Source organism: Oncorhynchus tshawytscha, linkage group LG12 (genome assembly GCF_018296145.1).
Source record: "Oncorhynchus tshawytscha isolate Ot180627B linkage group LG12, Otsh_v2.0, whole genome shotgun sequence".
NCBI classification, from domain to species: domain Eukaryota; kingdom Metazoa; phylum Chordata; class Actinopteri; order Salmoniformes; family Salmonidae; genus Oncorhynchus; species Oncorhynchus tshawytscha.
The window spans coordinates 66,401,163-66,425,434 of NC_056440.1; the positions used below are offsets into that span (position 1 = coordinate 66,401,163).

Below are 24,272 nucleotides of genomic sequence, written 5' to 3' on the forward strand. Positions count from 1 at the left end.
AATACATACCATACGAAACTTAACATATCATACTAATTGGAGTGTCCCGAATTTGCATGTACTATGTTATGTCTACCCTTGAGTCCAGGTTGTGTAACAAAGTATGCATAGAATGTTCACCTGTATTTTAATCCTATACTGAGATTGGCTAGAGTTGACTGAGAGAGATGGCACCCATGCATGGACACAGACACTCCGCTAGGCCTAGCAAGATGTTTTGCTTCCTTTCATGAGACATATACTGCAACTTGTCTTAAATTAATGGGAATTTGAGGTGAAATATATATTTACCAGCCTGTGGTTATAACCACAACAATGTAACGTTAATATACACTACCGTTCAAAAGTTTGGAGTCACTTAGAAATGTTCTTGTTTTTCAAATAAAAGCACATTTTTCGTCCATTAAAATAACATCCAATTTATCAGAAATACAGTGTAGACATTGTTAATGTTGTAAATGACTATTGTAGCTGGAAACGGCTGATTTTTTTGTGGAATATCTACATAGGCGTACAGAGGCCCAATATCAGTAACCATCACTCCTGTATTCCAATGGCACATTGTGTTAGCTAAATGAGCCAAATGAGCGAGCTCAGTGAAAAGACTCGGAATGCCCATCACTACTGAATTCATTTTATTGAGTTAACTAAGTACATCACCTGCCGTCGAGTGACTACAGTGACTAAGGCAATGCCTAAGCGCGGGAGAAAATAGAAGGGGGAAAAAGGTGCACGCTCCAGGCGCTGTTGATTGTTCAGTAGCAATTTTACATGGATGTTGTGGCGCTAAAGATTATCGCTGAGTTATGTGTTAATTATCGATAGATTGCACGATACCTCTGTCGTTAGAATTTTAGATAGGCTTGATGTTTAGAATGATCGAGTCCAGTAACCAGATTTTCTGAATGTGGTTGATTATACACTGAAAGAAGCACTAGACCTGGCAATACATTCTCAGGTTTAATGTCAATCAAATATTTTTTGGGAATTCACTTGTAAGGAGATCCATTATTGAACATGCATTAGGCCACACTTCTGTATTTTCGCCCATGTGCACAACAGTTTACATTGGTAGGTTTACTGGATTAGAGTGAGACAGGCAGCAGGTAGGTTAATCTAAATAATACATATATTCTGTCCTCTCAGAGGCCCTCATTCAAATGTTTAGAGCACCAAAACACTCCTCCAGGTGTTGTGCTGAAAATCTCCCCCTGCCAGACCGAGACCGAGTTCTATAGAAAGTATTTGACCCTGATGTGTGCCACAGAAAGTATTTGACACTAGCCACAAAACTAAGGAAATTACAGGGATGGGGGCGTCTGGCAGGGGGGAGATTTTTGGCACAACATGGCTCTAACTCTATCCCGGGTTTAATCAGGGGGTACACCTCTGATCTTGCCAGCAGAGGGCCTTTCCCCCATTCTCCCACTGCTGGCATTGTTCCTTGTGTTGTTTGGTTATATTATGTTAATCACAATGCATTACATCTGCCCCTCTCCCTGCCTCCTCTCCTCTCTCAGCACCATGGTGATGGCGAACAGGGCCAGGGACCCAGCACTCCACCCACCGTCCATCTGTACTCGTCTGGAAAAGCCATCGGGCCAAGCAGGTTTTGGGGGTGATTGGAGGCTCTGTCGGAACCGGCTCCCGGACTTGGCGTGTCTGTGACAGCCCCTCTCCCGGTGAGCTAGCCGCTATGATGAATGGCCACCTTTTCATTTTTATTGCCTCACTAAATCATATGCCTGCCATGCTTTTATAACCCATTTCTGCTGCTTTTTTATTTCACCCCCCTTTTTGGAATAAAACTACAAAGACTGTACTTTCATTTTTTTCTAATGGGGAACATGCTGGTCTCTGGGGGTATTTCTGCATGGGGTTGGTATTCAGATGGGGGGATGGGTTCTTATCAGTACAGGCAGGTTCACTTAGACAAACATCTCAACCGTTAGCTGGACAGACCACTGAAATCATACCATCATTTAAACCAGCATTTTTTATATATATTTTTTTTTTCATGCCCCATTGAAATTTCTCTTCGGAATGCATCAACATAGCTGCCATTTGAACCAGTCATACCTGGCCTGCTGCATGGCCCCTCTCTCTGCTATGGGGTAATAAGTACAGGAATAACTCCATTGTAATTCAAGAATAACATTAATTATTTAGGCGAGTGCGGGTCAGACTGGGCATTGCTCAGAGAACTGAGGTCACAGTGGCAGTGACAGGCAGACAGTGACATGTGAAAGTTGTGGAGTGGGTTAGAGGGGGGCAACATGAGTGATTGGTGGTGGGGGATAGTGGTATTTTCTTCCCAAGCTGTAATAAATGGCCAGGGAATGTCACAGTGCTTTTGAATGCCGGAGTCCCTACCTCAGTACCTGCACCTGCTCCCATCTCTCATATAGTTCAGTTATTCTGCTCCTATTAGAGGGCTTCAGCAGGAATGTTGCTGTGTGCAAAGAAATATAATATTAGCCCTTTCTAGGTGTGAAGATATGGTAGAAATGAATGCCCAAATGTTTTTACATTTCAAATGGAGTATTCTGAACGTATTATATGGCTGATGTGTTTGTCTGATCTTTATGACCTTCTTGCCGGTCCTTTGAATTGTCACCTGGTCACAGTTCAGACACAGATTTTACTGTAACAGCCGTTCCCTACAGGTCAGTGTAAATCACTTCCCTGTTCCGGGGGGTTCTAGTAGCTCAGGCCAGCTGGAGAGAGAGACCTCATTGATTTAAAGTCCTCTGACCCTGTCTCACCCAGGAGACGTAGGTACACTTTCCAGCCAAGTGCCCTGCCATGCCTGTGCGTGTGTGTCTGCATTGTACATCTTAGCCAGCCATCCAAGCAAATGATTCAGATCAAAAGTTGATTTCATTTGACTCACCCTGACAAGGAAATTAGAAATGCACTGCTAAAAGTTTCCGACTCCCACTCACTTAGAGGTGCCGGTGCCATTATTTATTTATGTTAGCTTAATAGTCCAACCTGCATTACTCTTCAACAGTGTGACTGACTGTGCAGAGTTGTGGCCAAGACCAATTCTGCTGCTCTCCACATTTTACCCTCCCAAATCACAGGCCTGAAATGTTGCTGCCTATCTTTCATCAATCAGACCTCTCTCCAGATAGAGGGACAGGCAGAACTACCTCCAACACACCTGTAGAGAGTAAATTCGCAGATTTTGACAAGAGTTTCACCTCATAGATCAGCATAGTCCGCAGTACCTAATTCTCTCTCTAATATAACGGGAGTATGTTGAACAAGGATCCTAAGTCACTTTGGTCTTCACGTAAAGACGTTTTCTCTTAGACATAGTTCTCTGTGCTGTATGAATACTCAAAACCAAAAGTGTGTGAGCCAGTGAGTGTCAGTTTGATTCAGCCTGTGTGTCTCAGTGGCCTCTGTATAGAGCTGAGTCTTGACTGATACTCTGTACTCTGTCTCTCCCTGCTGGTCAGAGTGAGGAGCAGCCTTTTTCGTCTCCTGCCCTCCATTGGACCATAGCGTTGAGTCGAGTTCTAATAAAAAATCTTAAACTGCATTCATTCTCTTTATAGTGAAACATTTCTGTTTATTGTGACATTGGGTTGTGATGGATCCAAACAAATGTAGCTACTGATTTGCTATCCAGGCGTACTATAGATAACATCGCACTGTGTACACACTTGTTGAACCAACGTTGTTTACATGTCATTTCGATGAAATTACCCATGTGAAATAGACAATAGCCAGTGGGATTACACATACATACATGCATACACACACACATACATATATACATCCATACATACATACATGCATACATACATAAATGCATACATACATATATACATACATACATATATACATACATACATACATACATACATACATACATACATACATACATACATACATACATACATACATACATACATACATACATACATACATACATACATACATACATACATACATACATACCTACCTACCTACATACCTACCTACCTACATACATACATATGCATACATACATACATGCATACATGCATACATACATACATACATACATACATACATACATACATACATACATACATACATACATACATACATACATACATACATACATACATACATACATACATACATACATACATACATACATACATACATACATACATACATACATACATACATACATACATATAGTGCATTCGGAAAGTATTCAGACCCCTTGACTTTTTCCACATTAAAACTCCTTTTTCAACCACTTCACAAATTTCTTGTTTCTTTCAAATTTCTTTCTTCTTATAGTGAAAACTATAGTTTTGGCAAGTCAGTTAGGACATCTACTTTATGCATGACACAACAAATTTTTCCAACAATTGTTAACAGACAGATTATTTTACTTATTCCAGTGGGTCAGAAGTTTACATACACTAAGTTGACTGTGCCTTTAAACAGCTTGGAAAATTCCAGAAAATGATGTCATGGCTTTAGAAGCTTCTGATAGGCTAATTGACATAATTTGAGTCAATTGGAGGTGTACCTGTGGATATATTTCAAGGCCTATCTTCAAATGCAGTGCCTATTTGCTTGACATCAAGCACATCATGTTCAACACTATTACTGTACATCTTATTATGTGACTTGTTAAGCAAATGTTTAGTTTTGAACTTATTTAAGCTTGCCATAACAAAGGGATTGAATAAGTATTGACTCATGACATTTCAGATTTTAAAAATGTATTAATTATTAAACATTTTGAAAGTCATATTCCACATTGACATTATAGGGTATTGTGTGTAGACCAGCGAAAAAAAAATCTAAATGTGATCAATTTTAAATTCAGGCCGTAACAAGTGAAGGGGTGTGATTTGTTTTCTGTAATACAAGTTGTGAACACTAGAATGCTTTAGCAAGATAATCTAAATTTGAGGGTAATTTATTTATCTGGACCTGATATAATTTTACAGGGCACCAAGGACCTGCCTTCGTCCTGCCGTGACTGACAGGTTTTATGAGCTATCAATCACCTTAACAAAGCTGCAGCATGAAAGAGAGAGAGCCACTGCCAGGGGAGGTCTGACCTGCGGCCTAGCGTGACATTCAGGGAAGGAGAGCTGCTCACCCAGGAAATCCCATTACACCAAAGCATGATGGATATCGCTCCTGGAAAAGCTCATATGTGGTCTGACATATAATTTGTTATAATTTGTAAAAATCATATGGCCACGTTCACATTTCTCTATGTCTTTCGTTCTTTCCAAACTCCTCACTCTCCTATCCTTTAGCCTACACACAATGTCTCACATACTGAAGGTCCAGAATATACTGCAGATTCGCACATCTATCTCCTCTGCAGATGGCTAGGAAGTGTCCCAGCCCAGGAAGGGTAAAATGACTATGGTATGTCAGTGGGGGAGCTGAGAAGTTTTCTAGTGTATTGAATGCACTGTAGACTGTATGAACTTGTCGTCATCATCATATCGTCTCTGCCATGTGGAGCAGTGGAGGCTGCTGAGGGGAGGATGGCTCATAATAATGTCTGGAATGGAGTCAATGGAATGGTATCAAACACATCAACGATGTGGTTTCCATGTGGTTGATACCATTGGATTTGTTCCATTCCAGACATTATTATGAGCCGTCCTCCCCTCAGCAGCCTCCGCTGATGTGGAGGTAATGTTAACATTAGAATGCTCAATTTGTTCAGTTATAATATAAGACAGACTATTGATTATTGTTCAGTTATAATGTAAGACAGACTATTGATTTCTTGCACACAAAGGATTTGGCTCATATTATTATTATTTTTTACTTCTTCAACCCAGATGTCCATTTTTATAGATGTCTGGGAATTTACTCTATTAAAAATGAAGGACATTAATATGAGATCTCTGTCCATTTTTGGATGCAAACTGAAAAATACATGTTGGACTTTACTGCTTTGTTTCACGTTTCCTTCCTAATAATCTAAAAACAATATGATATGATTGTTAATATGGTGCTTTGTATTATTCTGTTACTCCATTACTACAACAGTAGATAGACCACTAAGTGGCTTTGTGAAGATACTAATGTCACTATATTGTAGATTGACATAGATGACCCTCCATTGCTTTGAACCTGTGTTTTATGTAGAGACAAGTCAGAGAGAAAGGCAATCTACAGTGCATTCACTATCTGTATAAAGGGGCCCAGGGGAGGTATAGTTTTATTTGCAAACACGTTATCCCTCTACCTCTGATCAATACCTCCAAACAGCTGATGGCATGCTCTTCACATGGGCAAAGGTGAAGAAAGAAGCCCCTCCCAGTTGTGAAACAGAGTAGAGTGCAGACCGGTGGAACTAGCAAACTCTGCCCCCAGTGGTGAAATATAGCACACTCTCTCGTCCAGTTACAATTACACTCAAACTTGAGAATCTGGCATCTTTTGTCCATAGAAGTCTACTGAAATTACAAATATCAAACATTGATCAGTGGTACTCAAATACCATTCTCAACTGACCTGCAGTAACTGACAACACATTGTAATGATGACCTTTGATCTGGTCATATACTTTAGTTTTTGCTGTCCTTTTTTCCTCAGCCGTAGAAGTGATTAAGATAAGGTAGCTCATTGACTGTATCGGCTGTTTTTTCTCTTCCCAGTGAGTCATGTTTACCTGCCTCCATCTGAACCCTCACCTTTATTATACTCTACTCTGATAAGAGAGTCGCAAACATACAGTGGGCCAAATCTCAGTGTCTCTCTCTTTCCCTCCTTTGGAAGGCTGTTTGGCATCTGTCACACTGATCTGGAACATTAGCTACCAGCTAAATACATACTGGATAACTTGTTCTGTTATACAACCTGAGTAAGAACTGCCTGCCAGGAATACTGGGATAAGAAAAGGAAGAATCTAAAAGGTGCACATGATTCACTGGGCCAAGGAAAACATCAGCACAGGACAGGAACCAGGACTTTGGAGGCCTGTGACGAGTGGAGGAATAGCAGCGTCACACAGAATGACAACACATTGATTTACCTGAGCTAGACAGTCAGGAAGACACAGAGGAATTAAGTGATTGTGCTGAAATAGTGGGTAATTTTGGAACAGAGTGGTGAACTGAAGAGGAAGATCGTGTAGCAGCCTGTTCTGGTTCCTTTGCTCATATAAATCAGACTTTTGTTTGGGCCTAGTGTGGCCTCCTGAAGCAGTGACCAGAACCATGAAGCTGTCAGGGAACGTGCTGGATCTGGACTCCACAGACTACAGCACCACCCTTGATCCTTCCTACACCATGCTGGAGTTTGACAACCTCAGGGTGTTTCCTGTAGAGACAGGTATGTCTGGTATAATGACACCTTTACCTGTCTGTCCTTCACTCATAGACTGGTGCACAACAACACCAAAACACCGGTCTGACATTTGAGGGAGGGTTTTTGTATGATATTCAAAGGACATTCAAAGAATATAAAATATTGAATATCCATTCATTTTTATAAGTTCAAATTCATGAGTAGATCTTGGTAACTTTTTAAAACCTGTTCTTTCCATTCAGCTGGAAAGAAAACCAGGCTTACAAAAAGAGACCCAGTGCCCTTGGAAAAACATGGTTTTAAAAAGTACTCTCAGCGCTTTACAATGTAGCTCTCATTGCACACAGGAATTTGTAAGACCATTTTCTCATGGATAAAATGACATTAGCTTTTCATTCCACAAAATGCTGTGAATACAACGGTCATTACTCCCGACAATACTGAGGGTGATCTAAAGATCTCCCCCTCTTCTGCTTTCCCTTATAATCTAATTTGAACTTATCATTATCATCATTAGGAGTCTGTTCTGCTGAATCAGGTCCTTTCTTTGGCACTTTTAAGGAGATGCTTTACCAGCAGACTGCTCTCCAAGGCAGATAGCTGTGTGGCAGATGTATTCTAATCTCTTAATTCAATCGAACTGATCTTTGACCACAGAAAGCAGTCTCCATGTTAAATTGTTCTCCCTGGCTGCTCAGTCTCCCAACTCTAAGTGTGCAATTGTAAATACATTACAGCCTGGGGGCATTGTCCCTGTGACTGCACAAACACTACACCAACAAAGTATATTTGACGGTCAGTGGTTTTAAGAGAGACAATCCTGCAGCGATCGAACACTGACAGGACACAATTTAGAGCAACACTGAGGGAGATTGAATTAAAACGGAGCTCCCAGTGTAAAATTAGCCAGTGGACTTTGTCTTTGCCACTGACCTGAATCTGCTTTAATTAAATGGGGAGTTTCCTCTTCCTCTGAGTAATAAGCAGCAGTGGTCCTCTGAGGGCCTGTGAGTCTGGCAGCAACATACAGCAGTGATATCTCTACCTATAACCCTGCTTTTATTACCCCCTCCAAACCTCATCAGACCTGGGGAACAACACAACTCTGCCATTGTTCTTACAGCCCTATAAGCTCACAATCAACACATTTCTGCCTTTGAATGTTGTGCTTTTTTTATGTGCAGCACAAGGTTATTACCCTTCACAGAGGTGGAATGAACAGGGATTCATTAATCACCTTAGCTGATGATGGCGTTGATTAATTATTTGCTCTGTAATCGTGCTTATCTGCTGTCACACAGCGTTGACAATCTCTCAGCTGAGTGATCCGCTCTCTGCAGACCCTGTTGGGGCTTATTAGCAAGGCTTGGAGATGTTTACTTACTCATCAACAATGGGGGCCCCTCTGTAAAAGTAGAACTGTGTCCTACAAGACCAATATTCCATTGTGCATCTCCAAAGCTTTCTAATGTTAGCCTGAGGTCATCAGTAATAGACATCCTCGCATGTCTGTCCCCAAGTGTCAAGAGTCAATTCAACACATGCAGTAGCTACACACCAGACCTCCAGTGTGCTGTAGTGTATGAATTTCAATCATTTTCTTGTGATTGACTGACAGAGTTGATGATGCCGGAGCCTGCCCCTCTGCTGCCACAGACCAATGGGAGCGTGTGTTCCATATGTGCAGACAGGGCCACAGGTAAACACTACGGTGCTTCCAGCTGTGACGGCTGCAAGGGCTTCTTCAGGAGGAGCGTCAGGAAGAACCACGCCTACACCTGCAGGTGAGACTCATCACCACACAGATCACTGAAAAAGAGGACTACATCTCAAATGACAACCTATTCCCAATAGAGTGCTCTATTTTTTAAATCTGATCCAACCTGTTCTCACAGCATTACGTATTATTCTGTAAATAAATCCACTCCATTTAATATATGTTACGGTTCGGTTCGTATGGTATGTATTCATTTGTGGATGTCCATCACCCATTTAGTATTAAATGTTACGAATTACAATTTGAAAAACATACAACATGTTACGAATTTGATAAACATATGAGATGTTATGAATTCTAGCTAGGTGGCTAGGTGGCTAACATTAGCATAAGCTAGGGATTGGTGGTTAGATTTAAGAGGGTTTCTGTTTATGCTGATATCAAACCTTGGGTTGCACGGGCCAATTGCAACTTGGTGGTTAGGGTTAAGGTTAAGTTTAGGACTAGGTTAAATGGCTAGGGTTAAAAGGGTAAAGGTTAGCTAAAAGGGTTAGGGGAAGAGTTAGCTAACATGCTAAATAGTTGCAAAGTAGATCAAATGCAGTAAGTAGTTGAAAAGTTGCTAATTAGCTAAAATGCTAAAGTTGATCGTGATGAGATTCAAACTCGCAACCTATGGGTTGCTAGACATTCGCGTTATACACCCACCTATCCATCTCAACCAACCACCCAACTTTAAGTAACCATCTGTCTTATATAACCCTACCAAATGTAACATACTGTATCATACTAATTTCAGTGTCCCGGATTTACAATTACTATGTTACGTCTAGTCTATGAGACAAGGCTGGATCCCCATATAGTGCGCTACTTTTGACCTGAGACATAACAATAAGGCACTAAATGGGAAATAGGGTGTCATTTGAGATACCACCAAGGTTCTGTTAGAACTGCAGATCGTTGGAATTATTATTAGGCGCACTATTGTCCACCTCCGACCCACATGACAATACAGAGACAAATTTACTGCCTACGACTAGGGCAGCTGGTAAAAAAATGTAGCTGAAATGCTGGTACAGTACTTTCATACACAGTGTTCAACCCCCATCTCAATAACGGATTACTTTTTCTGGTGGTACGGTTCTCAACCACATCCATTGTGAAGTGAAAAGTATGAGAGTTGCGTTGGCCAAGAATTAGAAAGCCAACTTCTGTGTCATAGTCTCTGGGTTTTGTTCAGACAAAGAGACAATAACCTTAATACAGTGGTTGAAGACTCCAAGTCAATGGTGTGATGCGTTTTACTCTTACATGTGAGAAGTTGATTTTACCACACTGTATGGACTATAGGAGTTGTCAATTCGCAGGTTTCATTGAAAGGTGGTTACATGTCTGGAACTAAGTGTTAGGAGCCTGTCTGAACATGTGTATGTCCACAACACAGAAATTGTACAGCACTGATCTGACGCCATCACAATTACAGAAGCCCATAGTGTGAGACTTGTGTCTGATTGTGTGTTACAGAATCATACAACTGTTGTCTTGTTTTGAAGTTTATCTAATTGTGTGTGTGTGTGTGTGTGTGCGTGCGTGCGTGCGTGTGTGTGTGTGTGTGTGTGTGTGTGTGTGTGTGTGTGTGTGTGTGTGTGTGTGTGTGTGTGTGTGTGTGTGTGTGTGTGTGTGTGTGTGTGTGTGTGTGTGTGTGGGTCGGCAGGTTCAGCAGGCAATGTGTTGTGGACAAAGACAAGAGGAACCAATGCCGATACTGCAGGCTTCGGAAATGTTTCAGAGCAGGCATGAGAAAGGAAGGTGAGAGAGACGGTTTGTTGTTTAATCATGACATAGATTGTACATACTGTATGGCACCACACTACAAAGTAATTACACAATTCATTGCCACATTATTAATTCAAAGGCGATTTTTTAAAAGCATGCCAGCACACACACACAGCATTTTGTTTTTAAAGCCATAAGCATATATGCAAGTTGACAAATCACAATATTTACCCACATTGCATAACCATGTCCAATGCCAAGGGGGGCATTGAGGTTGGCAGGCACACCATGCGGGGGTGGGTAGTGGAGGCTCAGGCAGGGGTAGTGAGTGCGGTATAGTCTACAAGGTGCTATCTCAAATCAAATCCCCCAAAAATTGTCACATGCTTCATAAACAACAGAATATTCGAAAGCTAATAACACGTAGAATAAATACACGAGGTAACAGTACAAAGTCGATGTGCAGGGGTATCTAGAACCGAAAAGGGTTCTTTGGCTATCCCCATAGGAGAACCCTTTGAAGAAAATGTTTTGGTTCCTGGTAGAGCCCTCTACATGGAACCGAAAGGGTTCTACCTGGAAACAAAAAGGGTTCTCCTATGGGGACAGCCGAAAAACCCTTTTGGAACCCTTTTTTCTAAGAGTGAATGCACCACTTACTGTGGGGGAAAAGCAACAAGATCAACATGCCGCTCTCTTGAGCAATACTGAGTGAGTGGCTGTTTGTAGTGTCCACTGTAGACCTTATCTTCCACTGGCTGCCGCAGATAACCAGGAGAGAGAGAGACGGAATTAGAGGATCCATGAATGGCCCCTCACATGAATAATTAAAATGGCAGAGCATGGGCAATTATTTGTTCTGGCTTTTTCAAGAGAGAAATACCTCTCTTTGCTGAGCCCTCATTCCAGAGGAACGTTACGTAAGAGAGAAACTGAAGCTGAGCTGAGCCCCCTTAGTGATGGTCAGGGAGAAAGATTCAAACATTTGCCGTATTAATTTTGCAGACCACTCAGCATAGCATTTAGTAACAAGCAAAGCTATGCCACAAAATATCAGAACATGCCATTTTGAAAATGTGTATAAGCCTTTGGTTTAATGTGTTTCAATTGTACATTAATCCAGACAACAAATTCTAACAAACCATTTTTGACAACGATCTATATTTGTACTCCTCCTATTCTCCTTGCTGAATGTCCACAGCCACTTTCAATCTATCACTTCACTTGTGCTCTGTGGAGGACTAATTTGTGACATCATCACCCACTGCCATGTCTCCAAGGCAGAGGTCTCTCTGTCTCTGTCTCTGCAGCTCCAGTTTGATTAATAGGGTCCTGATTGGCTGCTGAGAGGTCAGCTGTGGTGACTGATTGCTCTCAGACTGGGGCTTGTTGTCTGACTTTGTGGAGCAGACTGAAATCAGGCTGAGGTCATCCATTGTAATGACACAGGCACAGAGGTCACTATGAGACAGTCTCCTCTGTCAGACACAATCCCAATCATCAGGCCCTGTACTGTCAGCCTTCCATCATGCCTTCCTTTGGCTAATTACATAGTCAGGTTTAATATGTTGGCAGAATCAGAATCAAAATTAGAGATGTTACTTGGGGGATTTGGGGACATTTAATTTGCTCTGAAATAGTCTCAATACAGATGAGTGTCAAAATTAAATGTATAACAAAAATTAGTAACGCAAGATACAACAATTTCAAAGATTTTACTGAGTTACAGTTCATATAAGGAAGTCAGTCAATTGAAATAAATTCATTAGGTCCTAATTTATGGATTTCACATGACTGGGAATACATACAGTGGGGCAAAAAAGTATTTAGTCAGCCACCAATTGTGCAAGTTCTCCCACTTAAAAAGATGAGAGAGGCCTGTAATTTTCATCATAGGTACACTTCAACTATGACAGACAAAATGAGAAAAAAAATCCAGAAAATCACATTGTAGGATTTTTTATTAATTTATTTGCAAATTATGGTGGAAAATTAGTATTTGGTCACCTACAAACAAGCAAGATTTCTAGCTCTCACAGACCTGTAACTTTTTCTTTAAGATGCTCCTCTGTCCTCCACTCGTTACCTGTATTAATGGCACCTGTTTGAACTTGTTATCAGTATAAAAGACACCTGTCCACAACCTCAAACAGTCACACTCCAAACTCTACTATGGCCAAGACCAAAGAGCTGTCAAAGGACACCAGAAACAAAATTGTAGACCTGCACCAAGCTGGGAAGACTGAATCTGCAATAGGTAAGCAGCTTGGTTTGAAGAAATCAACTGTGGAAGCAATTATTAGGAAATGGAAGACATACAAGACCACTGATAATCTCCCTCGATCTGGGGCTCCACGCAAGATCTCACCCCGTGGGGTCAAAATGATCACAAGAACGGTGAGCAAAAATCCCAGAACCTCACGGGGGGACCTAGTGAATGACCTGCAGAGAGTTGGGATCAAAGTAACAAAGCCTACCATCAGTAACACACTACGCCGCCAGGGACTCAAATCCTGCAGTGCCAGACGTGTCCCCCTGCTTAAGCCAGTACATGTCCAGGCCCGTCTGAAGTTTGCTAGAGAGCATTTGGATGATCCAGAAGAAGATTGGGAGAATGTCATATGGTCAGATGAAACCAAAATATAACTTTTTGGTAAAAACTCAACTCGTCGTGTTTGGAGGACAAAGAATGCTGAGTTACATCCAAAGAACACCATACCTACTGTGAAGCATGGGGGTGGAAACATCATGCTTTGGGGCTGTTTTTCTGCAAAGGGACCAGGACGACTGATCCGTGTAAAGGAAAGAATGAATGGGGCCATGTATCGTGGGATTTTGAGTGAAAACCTCCTTCCATCAGCAAGGGCATTGAAGATGAAATGTGGCTGGGTCTTTCAGCATGACAATGATCCCAAACACACCGCCCGGGCAATGAAGGAGTGGCTTCGTAAGAAGCATTTCAAGGTCCTGGAGTGGCCTAGCCAGTCTCCAGATCTCAACCCCATAGAAAATCTTTGGAGGGAGTTGAAAGTCCGTGTTGCCCAGCAACAGCCCCAAAACATCACTGCTCTAGAGGAGATCTGCATGGAGGAATGGGCCAAAATACCAGCAACAATGTGTGAAAACCTTGTGAAGACATACAGAAAAAGTTTGACCTCTGTCATTGCCAACAAAGGGTATATAACAAAGTATTGAGAAAAACTTTTGTTATTGACCAAATACTTATTTTCCACCATAATTTGCAAATAAATTAATTAAAAATCCTACAGTGTGATTTTCTGGATTTTTTTTCTCATTTTGTCTGTCATAGTTGAAGTGTACCTATGATGACAATTACAGGCCTCTCTCATCTTTTTAAGTGGGAGAACTTGCACAATTGGTGGCTGACTAAATACTTTTTTTGCCCCATTGTATATGCATCTGTTGGTCACAGATACAGTACCTAAAAATAAAAATTGCCTCACAATGGGCCTCAGGATCTTGTCACGGTATCTCTGTGCATTCAAATTGCCATCGATAAAATGCAATTGTGTTCGTTGTCCGTACCTTGTACTTGCCCATACCATAACCCCAACGCCATTATGGGACACTCTGTTCATAACGTTGACATCAGAAAACCGCTCACCCACATGACTCCATACACATGGTCTGCGGTTGTGAGGCCAGTTGGACGTACTGCCAAATTCTCTAAAACAACGTTGGAGGTGGCTTATGGTAGAGAAATTAACATTAAATGATCTGGCAACAGCTCTGGTGGACATTCCTGCTGTCAGCATGCCAATCGCACGCTCCCTCAAAACTTGAGACATATGTGGCATTGTGTTGTGTGATAAAACACATTTTAAAGTGGCCTTTTATTGTCCTCAGTACAAGGTGCACCTGTGTAATGATCATGCCGTTTAATCAGCTTCTTGATATGCCACACCTGTCAGGTGAATGGATTATCTTGGCAAAGGATAAATGCTCACTAACAGGGATGTAAACAAATTTGTGCAGAAATGTTGAGAGAAATAAGCTTTTTGTGCATATGGAACATTTCTGGGATCTTTAATTTCAGATCATGAAACATGGGACCAACACTTTAGGGATTGTTTTTAGATTTTTGTTCAGTGTAGGTGTATGCTGTAATTACAACGTTACCCCTCCATTGAGTATACTTTGTCCAAGTAAAACAGTGAACACAAGAAATCCAGGGACTCTCCCTCCCTCCTATTCTTTTATTTCCAGCCGTGCAGAACGAGCGGGACCGCATCAGCAGCCGCAGAGGAGAGGGACAGGGGCTGGGCACTCTGTCCATCAGCGTACTGTTACAGGCAGAGGCCAGCATGCATCAGGTAAGAGATTGTCACTAAAACCTCTCGCTATTCACAGCCACAAAGTGCTCCAGAGGCTTCCATTTCCCATACAGCCCAGAGTAGAGCCCCTTATCTGTTTCTCAGAAACACAGCAGTGGCAGGGCTAGAGATGGAGAGGATACAGGCTGCACTTTAGACAGCCGGCCATTAAGGTCCCCTGGAGATTTTAGCTGCAGGCTGGATTCAGTTACTTCTTAGAAATTGCCAAATTGCCCAGAGAGACTCACATCTGATCACAGCAGTCCTATGTAATGGCAGTGCCTGGGCTTGGATTGTGTGCCAGCGTTCAATTGGCTTCAAATACATAATAACAACCAGATATCCTCTTTGTATGCGAAAGGAATGCGGCAGAAATTAATTGGATGATGGACAAATGAACCACAAAATTTGGCCAGGCTGTTTTCCATTTGGGTCAAGTTTTCATGCGATGTCTCCTCAATGTGAGCTGTGTGCTGAAGGGGCTCTGATCACCATCCAACAGCATCGTTCCAGAGACAGACCCACCAACAACACACATCCAAAATCCATTTCTCATCTTACACCCTTATATTCTCTATTACCACCATTCTCTGAAGTGACCTTTCCCCCACCCAATACCCTACCTGCCTCTGCTTGCTCTGCCCTTCACGATTGTCCAAGCACCTATCATCTAACCCCTGCACCCTGCCCCATCCATCTCCTCCAACCCTCTCTTCATTCTCACATTACACTGACACCTAGGGCCAATGTGGAACCTCTCATTATTGTGTGCCACTCTCAGTTTCCAGCCCTGACCTCCCCTATGAGCTGTGACATCAACACCAAGAAGATAGCGCTCGTGGGGGACGTGTGTGAGTCCATGAAGCAGCAGCTCCTCCTGCTGGTGCAGTGGGCCAAGCGCATCCCCGAGTTCTGCAGCCTCCCCGTTGACGACAGGGTTTGGAACTATGGATGTTATCCTACTTAATGTGTCTGTATGAACATGTGAGCTGCACCTGTCTAAGCAGGCGGTCACATTCAGCCCAGCTGTCTTTGTGTTGGGTTTTGGATCACTAGCTGTTGGAATACTCACGTTGCAGGGAGGGCTGTCTGTGTAATGGCTGCTGTGTGTTGTCTCTGTGCTGTGCTGTGTCTTGTCTGTGTGCAGGTATCCCTGTTACGAGCCCACTCTGCTGAACACCTCATCCTAGGGGTGGCTCAACGCTCCCTGCCTTACAATGACATTATCCTTCTGGGTAAAATATATCGATTTCAGCTGAGTCTGGGATGTGCTCTCATCATTGTTATAGAATTGAAAAAAGATTTACCCAATGTTGGTAATGTCGACTAGCTATGCTGCTTTTACCATATGTGTATATTGATAAAGGAAGCAGACTTACCTAATGTATAAAGTTATACTTACAGTTTTACTTTACTTATATCATAAGTAAGTATTCAAATATGTGGATTGTGTTTGCAGGTAATTACTTTGTGATCCCAGTGAGCGGTCCTGAGGTGGAGGTGTCCAGGGTGGCTGCCCGGATCCTGGAGGAGCTGGTCAAGCCTCTGAGAGAGCTGGACATCACCAACAGCGAGTTTGCCTGCCTTAAAACCATAGTCTTCTTCAGTCCTGGTCAGTCAGTCCTTTGGTTACCATCAGCCACCCCCCTGCCCCTCCTCACCTCTTCTCACCTCTCCTCTGTCCTCAGACAAAGGAAGAGACTTTCGCCAGGAATCTTTTTATTTCACAGTTGTTCTCTCCTGGGACTGTCTCTGCTCTCTCTGCTCTCTGTGCTCTGTCCTTGGCACCCTGTTGTTTTGTCCTGGCGGACAGGTTTCACCGTGTTCTGGGGAGAAACTATTAATATCTGGGCGAAGTCCTGGTCCTGGCAGGGAGACGTGACTGGCTGCTGGACTTTACAGCCTGTTGGCCTGAGGCGGTGATTACAACAGCAGAGCCAGGCCACCGGTCTGACAGACTGACTGGCCAAACTGGCACAGCAGTGCACAGCAGTAGACAGCAGCATTAGGCCAAGTCTGACACAGATGACTGACTACCTACATAAATAAACTCACCGCACGTGTGCTCAGCTCTGTCCTGTGTGACCCTGCCCTACTACCTTTTCCTAAACTTTCTCTAATAATTTCTGTTTAGTTTATTACACATAATGCATTTAAATTAGTAAAGAAGTATATTGTATAATGTCCCCACAGCAATCCCATCTCTCCCTATTCTCCTAGGGCCGCAGAGTGAGGATTTGTCTCAGTGCTGTGTTGTAGGAATTGTTTGCCTCACAGTGGCTTCACTCTGTCTCTCAGTATAAGCATACTGTACATGTAAGTGTCTCTCATGTACTGTATGTGATGATGGGGCCGTACTGTATGTGACGATGGGGCCGTACTGTATGTGACGATGGGGCCGTACTGTATGTGACGATGGGGCCGTACTGTATGTGACGATGGGGCCGTACTGTATGTGACGATGGGGCCGTACTGTATGTGACAATGGGGCCGTACTGTATGTTGATGGGGCCGTACTGTATGTGACGATGGGGGGGCCGTACTGTATGTGACGATGGGGCCGTACTGTATGTGACGATGGGGCCGTACTGTATGGCTGCCGTCTTGCGTGCTCTGACCCAACTTTGCTATTTTGTGATTCTTTTGGCGTTTATAAATTCCTATGATCGACAAAATCTTTTGAACATCAGATCGGCAGTTAATAACCTCAATTCCGCGTTCAACTTCAACTTTGATTCATCTGCCCTGGGCTCTTTGTGTACCTATGACTGTTATCATGACTGCTGTACACACTGAGTGTACAAAACATTAAGTACACCTTCCTAATATTGAGTTGCACCCCCCTTTAAAAATATTTATTTAACCTGTCTCATCCCCTTCATCTACACTGATTGAAGTGGATTTAACAAGTGACATCAATAGGGGATCATACGTTTCACCTGGATTCACCTGGTCAGTCTGTGTCATGGAAAGAGAAGGTGTTCTTAATGTTTTGTACACTCAGGGTACATTCCACCTCAGGACAACAACAACAACAACAAGCTGGCAAGGCTATAAATAAGCAAGATATCATGCACCCAACTTCTATCAACACTCCCTCCTTCGCCACTCGGCGCATTTAAGTCCTAGACCACTGTTACTCAACCCGCCATGCAGACCCTCAACACATTGGCCCCCCAGGGGTGTGTGCTTATACTCCCTGTTCTCCCATGATTGCGTGGCCACGCATGACTCCAACTCCATCATCAAGTTTGTCCGATGACACAAAGGTGGTAGGCGATCACCAACATTGATGAGACAGTCTACAGGGAGGAGGTTAGTAATCCAGTTCAGAGTCCAAAAGGTACAGAACGGTAGGCAGTCTTGGGGTCAGGGCAGGCAGAGGTCAATAATACAGGGTGGTGTGACAAGGTACAGAAATGGTAGGCAGTCTTGGGGTCAGGTCAGGCAGAGGTCAATAATACAGGATGGTGTGACAAGGTACAGAAACGGGCGGCAGTCTTGGGGTCAGGGCAGGCAGAGGTCAATAATACAGGGTGGTGTGACAAGGTACAGAAACGGTAGGCATGCTCAGGGTTAGGGCAGGCAGAATGGTCAAACTAGAAAACAGGAACTAGAAACAGACAAGAGCAGGGGTAAAAACGCTGGTAGGCTGGACAAACATAACAAACTGGCAAAAGACAAACAGATAACACAGGTATAAATACATTGGGGATAATGAGGAAGATGGGCGACACCTGGAGGGGGGTGGAAGCAAGCACAAAGACAGGTGAAACAGATCAGGGTGTGACAGTACATTCCACATGTTCTCTGAGAAAGGCCTGAAAAATTGACAAAGACAATAGCCACCCGAGACATAGACTGTTCTCAATGCTCCTGTCTGGCAGGCGATACCTTTGCATCAAGGCTCAAACCAAAAGACTCCTAAACAGCTTCCATCCCTTGGCCATAAGACTGTTAAATGGCTAACAACTACAGCTCCCTCTAACACCTACTCTGTTGCTAAAATGAGTATTGATTAGATTTATTACTACCATTACTCTGCTGTTCATTGATTATTGATTGCTATTACTATTAGTATCTATCGATGTCTCTTGCTACTGGTCACCATTACTCCTGTTTACATGTACAGTACACTGTATATTACCATTAGAATATTACCATAAGCACATGTATTTATATATTCCTGCTACCAGTCACTTTTCAGGCCTGTTTACATGTATATCCACCTATCCACCTACACAGACACTCTTGCACCCACACACATAAACTCACATACACACACACACACACACCACCACGCACCCACCATCACTTATGCTGCTGCCATACTATTTACTATTATTATTATTGTTATTATTATTACAGCGTTGTTATAAAATGTATTCAATTGTTTTTTTTCCCTCATCAATCTACACACAATACCCCATAATGACAAAGCAAAAACAGTTTTTTAGAAATTATTGCTAATTTATTTAAAAGAAAAAAGTGAAATATCACATTTACATAAGTATCAGACCCTTTACTCAGTACTTTGTTGAAGCACCTTTGGCAGTGATTACAGCCTTAAGTCTTCTTAGGTATGACACTACAAGCTTGGCACAACTGTATTTTTGGCTGTGTGCTTAGGGTTGTTGTCCTGTTGGAAGGTTAACCTTCGCCCCAGTCTGAGGTCCTGAGAGCTCTGGAGCTGGGTTTTCATCAAGGATCTCTCTGTACTTTGCTCCGTTCATCTTTCCTTCGATCCTGACTAGTGTCCCAGTCCCTGCCTCTAAAAAACCTCCCCACAGCATGAAGTTGCTGCCACCACCATGCTTCACCGTAGGGATAGTGCCTGGTTTCCTCCAGATGTGACGCTTGGCATTCAGGCCAAAGAGTTCAATCTTGGTTTCATCAGCCGAGAGAATCTTGTTTCTCATGGTCTGAGAGTCCTTTAGGTGCTTTTTGGCAAACTCCAAGCGGACTGTCAGGAGTGGCTTCCGTCTGGCCACTCTACCATAAAGGCCTGATTGGTGGAGTGCTGCTGAGATGGTTGTCCTTCTGGAAAGTTCTCCCATCTCCACAGAAGAACTCTGGAGCTCTGTCAGAGTGACCATCGGGTTCTTGGTCACCTCCCTGACCAAGGCCCTTCTCCCCCAATTGGTCAGTTTGGCAGGGCGGCTAGCTCTAGGACAAGTCTTGATGGTTCCAAACTTCTTCCATTTAAGAATGATGGAGGACACTGTGCCTTCAATGCTGCAGAACATTTTTGGTACCCTTCCCCAAATCTGTGCTTCGATACAATCCTGTCTCGGAGCTCTACGGACAATTCCTTCAACCTCATGGCTTGGTTTTTTCTCTGGCATGTACTGTCAACTGTGGGACCTTATAAAGACAGGTGTATACCTTTCCAAATCATGTCCAATCATTTTAATTTACCACAGGTGAACTCCAATCAACCTGTAGAAACATCTCAAGAATGATCAACGGAAACAGAATGCACCTGAGCTCAATTCCGAGTCTCATAGCAAAGGGTCTGAATACTGATGTAAATAAGATATTTAATTTGTTTATTTTTAATACTTTTGCAAAAATGTGTACATACCTGTTTTTGCTTTGTCATTATGGGATATTGTGTGTAGATTGATGTCTCTCTCTCTCTGTGTGTGTAGTATTAACCCTACCTCTCTCCCTGTCTCTCAGACTGCCCAGGGCTGGAGGCCCCTCAGACAGTGCGGCAGCTGCGTTTCCAGGCCCAGGTGCTGCTGGACGAGGCCACCTGTGAGCAGCGGGGGCGTTTTGGGGAGCTGCTGCTGATTCTGCCCCCCCTGCAGAGTGTGGCCTGGCAGATGGTGGAGACCCTGCAGCTGGCCAGGCTCCTGGGGGAGCCCAGTGTGGACAGCCTGCTGCAGGAGATGCTGCTGGGAGAGGGGGCCACTGGGGGCCTGGGACAACACACAGGGCACGGTACGCTCCAGAGGAGAGATACTTACAGTAAAAACCCTCAAACTGAATACCACTGACTTTCTCTGGGTTGCCTTACAGATCAACAACAGAGGTCAATAACAATTCAACCCAACATACGTCAACTTTCATTTCCCACAATCTAATCTGTGCACTGTGCATTGTGTCTTCACTTATGTTGTTTTCACACTATTTCATGGTGAGCTCTCATTACTGACTTGAGAGTATTCGTAATGAGGGTAACCTTTGAGCTGTTATGGTAACTGGATCAGTGTAGTAGTGTAGTAGTATACAGCTATTCTCTTCTCTGGTCCTCCTCAGGTTCTAACTCAAACGTAATGATGTTCCCCCAACCCCAAGATCACACCCTGTCTCGGGACCTACTAGGAGGCCATGTCGGGTTGCCAAGCAACTTCACATCAGTCATCCTACCTGTCCCTAGCTGTGAGTACCCCCAAATGCATCCATGGACAAGTCAATATACTTTGTGTACTAGTGTGCATTTAGCTAGCTACTGTAGAGCAAACAAATACATCATAATCACCATGTATGACACCTTTATACACACACACACACATACACCTGTATTTAGCGGTGCAGCAGGTGCATGAAACCTCAGCCGCTGGTTTCCTGCGTGTGTCCCAGACAGAGGCAGCAGGTTTGCTTCACTGAGATCTCCTCACAACACCAAGCAGCATGGTTCTCCTAAGTAATAGTATGTCTCGCCAGCCTCATGGTAGCTGTAGGAAGAGAATACCTGAGTAATGCCCCCACGCTGTCAAAACAGAGTAATAACACACGGTGACCTCACCGTTCCCAGTGATTTATCACCCTCACAGAGCCAGTCTGGCCCTACAGGGGGCACATGGCCCAGACTGCTCCCCTTGTCTCAGGCCCTCTAACCCAGCCTCACTTCACAGGAACCTGGGCCCTCTCACCAGCCCTGGTCGTCGGGCTCAGTCCCTACAGCTCTGAGCTCACCTGAGGGATGTTGATGTCTGTCTCCCATCATTAATATTCCTATAATTACTTAGTGTCTTTTTTTAGGGGATTAGCTCACCAACGGTAACTTAATGTCCTGAAAGAGTACTGTTATGGACCTGTAGTAAAAGCCATGCAATTTCAGTCTCAGTGTGTGTAATGCCAGTCTGATGCCTGTCTCTCTCCAACAGCTCTGCCAGTGGTGCCTCTGGTGCCCACACAGACTGGCACTGAGGTGTACAGACATGGAGAGGGAGCAGACATGCCCATAGAGTCTGCCCACGGCATGCCCATGGCTCCTGTCCACACCTGCCTCTGAGAAGCAGACCAAGCAGCAGCAGCTACTCAACCAGAGAGGAGAAAAAAAGCTCTGTGGTCTAAACATGCTGGCACACACACATACACACACACACACACACACACACACACACACACACACACACACACACACACACACATACATACATACATACATACATATCCAATCTAGCCCACGGTTGGTTTGAGTAAAATGTTTTTTTTTTGGAGGGGAAAAATGATAATGGACCTGCAGTTTCTTGACTGTGTCCAGCTCCCTGATAACCACAGCGAGGAAATACAACACATTTTCATTGCAGCCCTTGGAACCTCATTGAAGACCGAATGTGGCCCCTGGGGCAAAATGAGTTTGCCACCCCTGACCTGGTGTTGGTGCATCCAGGCCGTGCTACTATATGATTACAACATGAAGTAGGGGCTGTTACATGGACACTAGTAACCCAAAAATGGACTCTGACTCAACCAGCCAGTCCTCTCCCTTATCCACCTTTGCACAATGCACATTACACACAGGGAATATGATGCACACAATTAATAATTGATCAGGAATTGTTCTTTATGTTAACCATTCACTGACAATTAAAATCATCAAATCAATAAAGACCACAGCTCAATAGTATGTTATCTTTATTAGATCATGGTTGGGTGAGTGAGTTGTGTTGGCATGTTAATTAATCACATAGTGATGTGACAGTGAAGTAAGAACAATTTCATGTTTTTAATTCCATGCAGATGTTGGTACTGTTAAACATTTTAAGGTTACTCGTACAAATGTTTTTTTTTAATAGAAATAAATTTAAAAAATAAATGTGCTGTGTGTCTCTTGTTTAAGGTTGTTAGGTTTTATTCTGTAGGGGTGTAGGCCTAATGTGTGAAGTGGTACTTTGTAACAGGCTACATACATACGGTTAGAAAATAATTCAGTAATGACTGTGAGTGTGAGTGTAGGATATCTAACGTAACTGCAGAGGGCGCACTAAGCCTGTTCAGAAAATCTGACTGTTCCTCTTTCCCTTTGAGCACTTGAGGCAAACCTTCTCAGACTGAGATAACCAGGGTCATTCACTGACTGTCCAGGGTCAGATATTGCATGGGGTATAGACAGAAATGGTGAAAGGAGGAACATCTATTGGAGACTTTCTCTTCCCTCACCCAGATTTGAAGTGGTGTTTTTGGAGTTATTTTCATATCTCTCTCTGTACATGAGAAAGTATGCATGTCAGTGTGAAGTAGGGACACCTATTGAACCCAAGGTATATGGTTAAGTAATCCATAAGCTATGCTTTCCAGGTTGGTATGTAATGTATGTCTGAGTGCTATGTCTCTTGCGTGTCTATTATATATGTGTCTTGCATGTCTATTATATTATAAAGGCTGACCTCTCTCTACCTGGAGGGGGGCTGCAGGTCAGATGCCAGCATCTGCATCTTAAGCAGCCACTTATGTTTAAGAACCTAAGTGTCTTAAACGATTGCTTAGGGCCCCTGGCCACTAGGTGGCCCCCGACCAAAACATTATATACAGTGGGTATAGACAGTCACCACTCCCTTCCAAAATGTTCACCTTTTGCTGCCTTACAGCCTGAAATGAAAACACATACAATACAGTCAGACTTTTTCGGCTTTATTTATGCACACTAACCCGCAATATCCAAGTGATTTTTTATTTATTTTTTTAATCTCAAAATGTGTTAAAAGTAAAACAGTAAAATACCCTATTTGGGTAAGTGAACTCCCCCCTGAGTTAATACTTGGTGGAACCACCTTTAATTACAGCCGTGAGTCTCTTTGAAAATGTCTCTACTAACTTTACACACCTAGCCTGTGCAATATTTGCCCATTCTTCCTTGCAGAATTGTTCAAGCTCAGTCAAATTGCATGGTGTGTATTGGGTCATTGTCATGT

General features: G+C 43.1%; 1 protein-coding gene across 2 annotated transcripts; it reads left to right on the forward strand.

Annotated features, from left to right (window-relative positions):
* Nucleotides 1-6,717: 6,717 nt before the first annotated feature.
* On the forward strand, nt 6,718-22,976 carry hnf4b (hepatic nuclear factor 4, beta). Of its 2 annotated transcripts, none has more exons than XM_024440223.2 (10): nt 6,718-7,323; nt 8,918-9,083; nt 10,731-10,825; nt 15,020-15,126; nt 15,908-16,063; nt 16,274-16,361; nt 16,586-16,738; nt 20,809-21,072; nt 21,430-21,513; nt 22,242-22,976. In XM_024440223.2, the coding sequence occupies exons 1-10, from the start codon at nt 7,209-7,211 to the stop codon at nt 22,367-22,369; spliced, it is 1,356 nt and encodes a 451-aa protein (XP_024295991.1). In that variant the 5' UTR covers nt 6,718-7,208; the 3' UTR covers nt 22,370-22,976. The 2 variants fall into 2 exon arrangements, with proteins under 2 accessions (XP_024295991.1, XP_024295990.1); XM_024440222.2 differs by having other exon boundaries at nt 6,719-7,323; nt 21,391-21,513.
* The last annotated feature ends 1,296 nt before the right edge of the window (nt 22,977-24,272 follow it).

Excerpts from the sequence above, each read along its gene's own strand:
- hnf4b (XM_024440222.2), top strand. The coding sequence starts at position 7,209 with ATGAAGCTGTCAGGGAACGTGCTGGATCTGGACTCCACAGACTACAGC. Across the intron at positions 15,127-15,907 it reads CAGAGGCCAGCATGCATCAG|TTTCCAGCCCTGACCTCCCC; the intron begins GTAAGAGATTGT and ends TGCCACTCTCAG. Across the intron at positions 16,064-16,273 it reads GCCTCCCCGTTGACGACAGG|GTATCCCTGTTACGAGCCCA; the intron begins GTTTGGAACTAT and ends GTCTGTGTGCAG.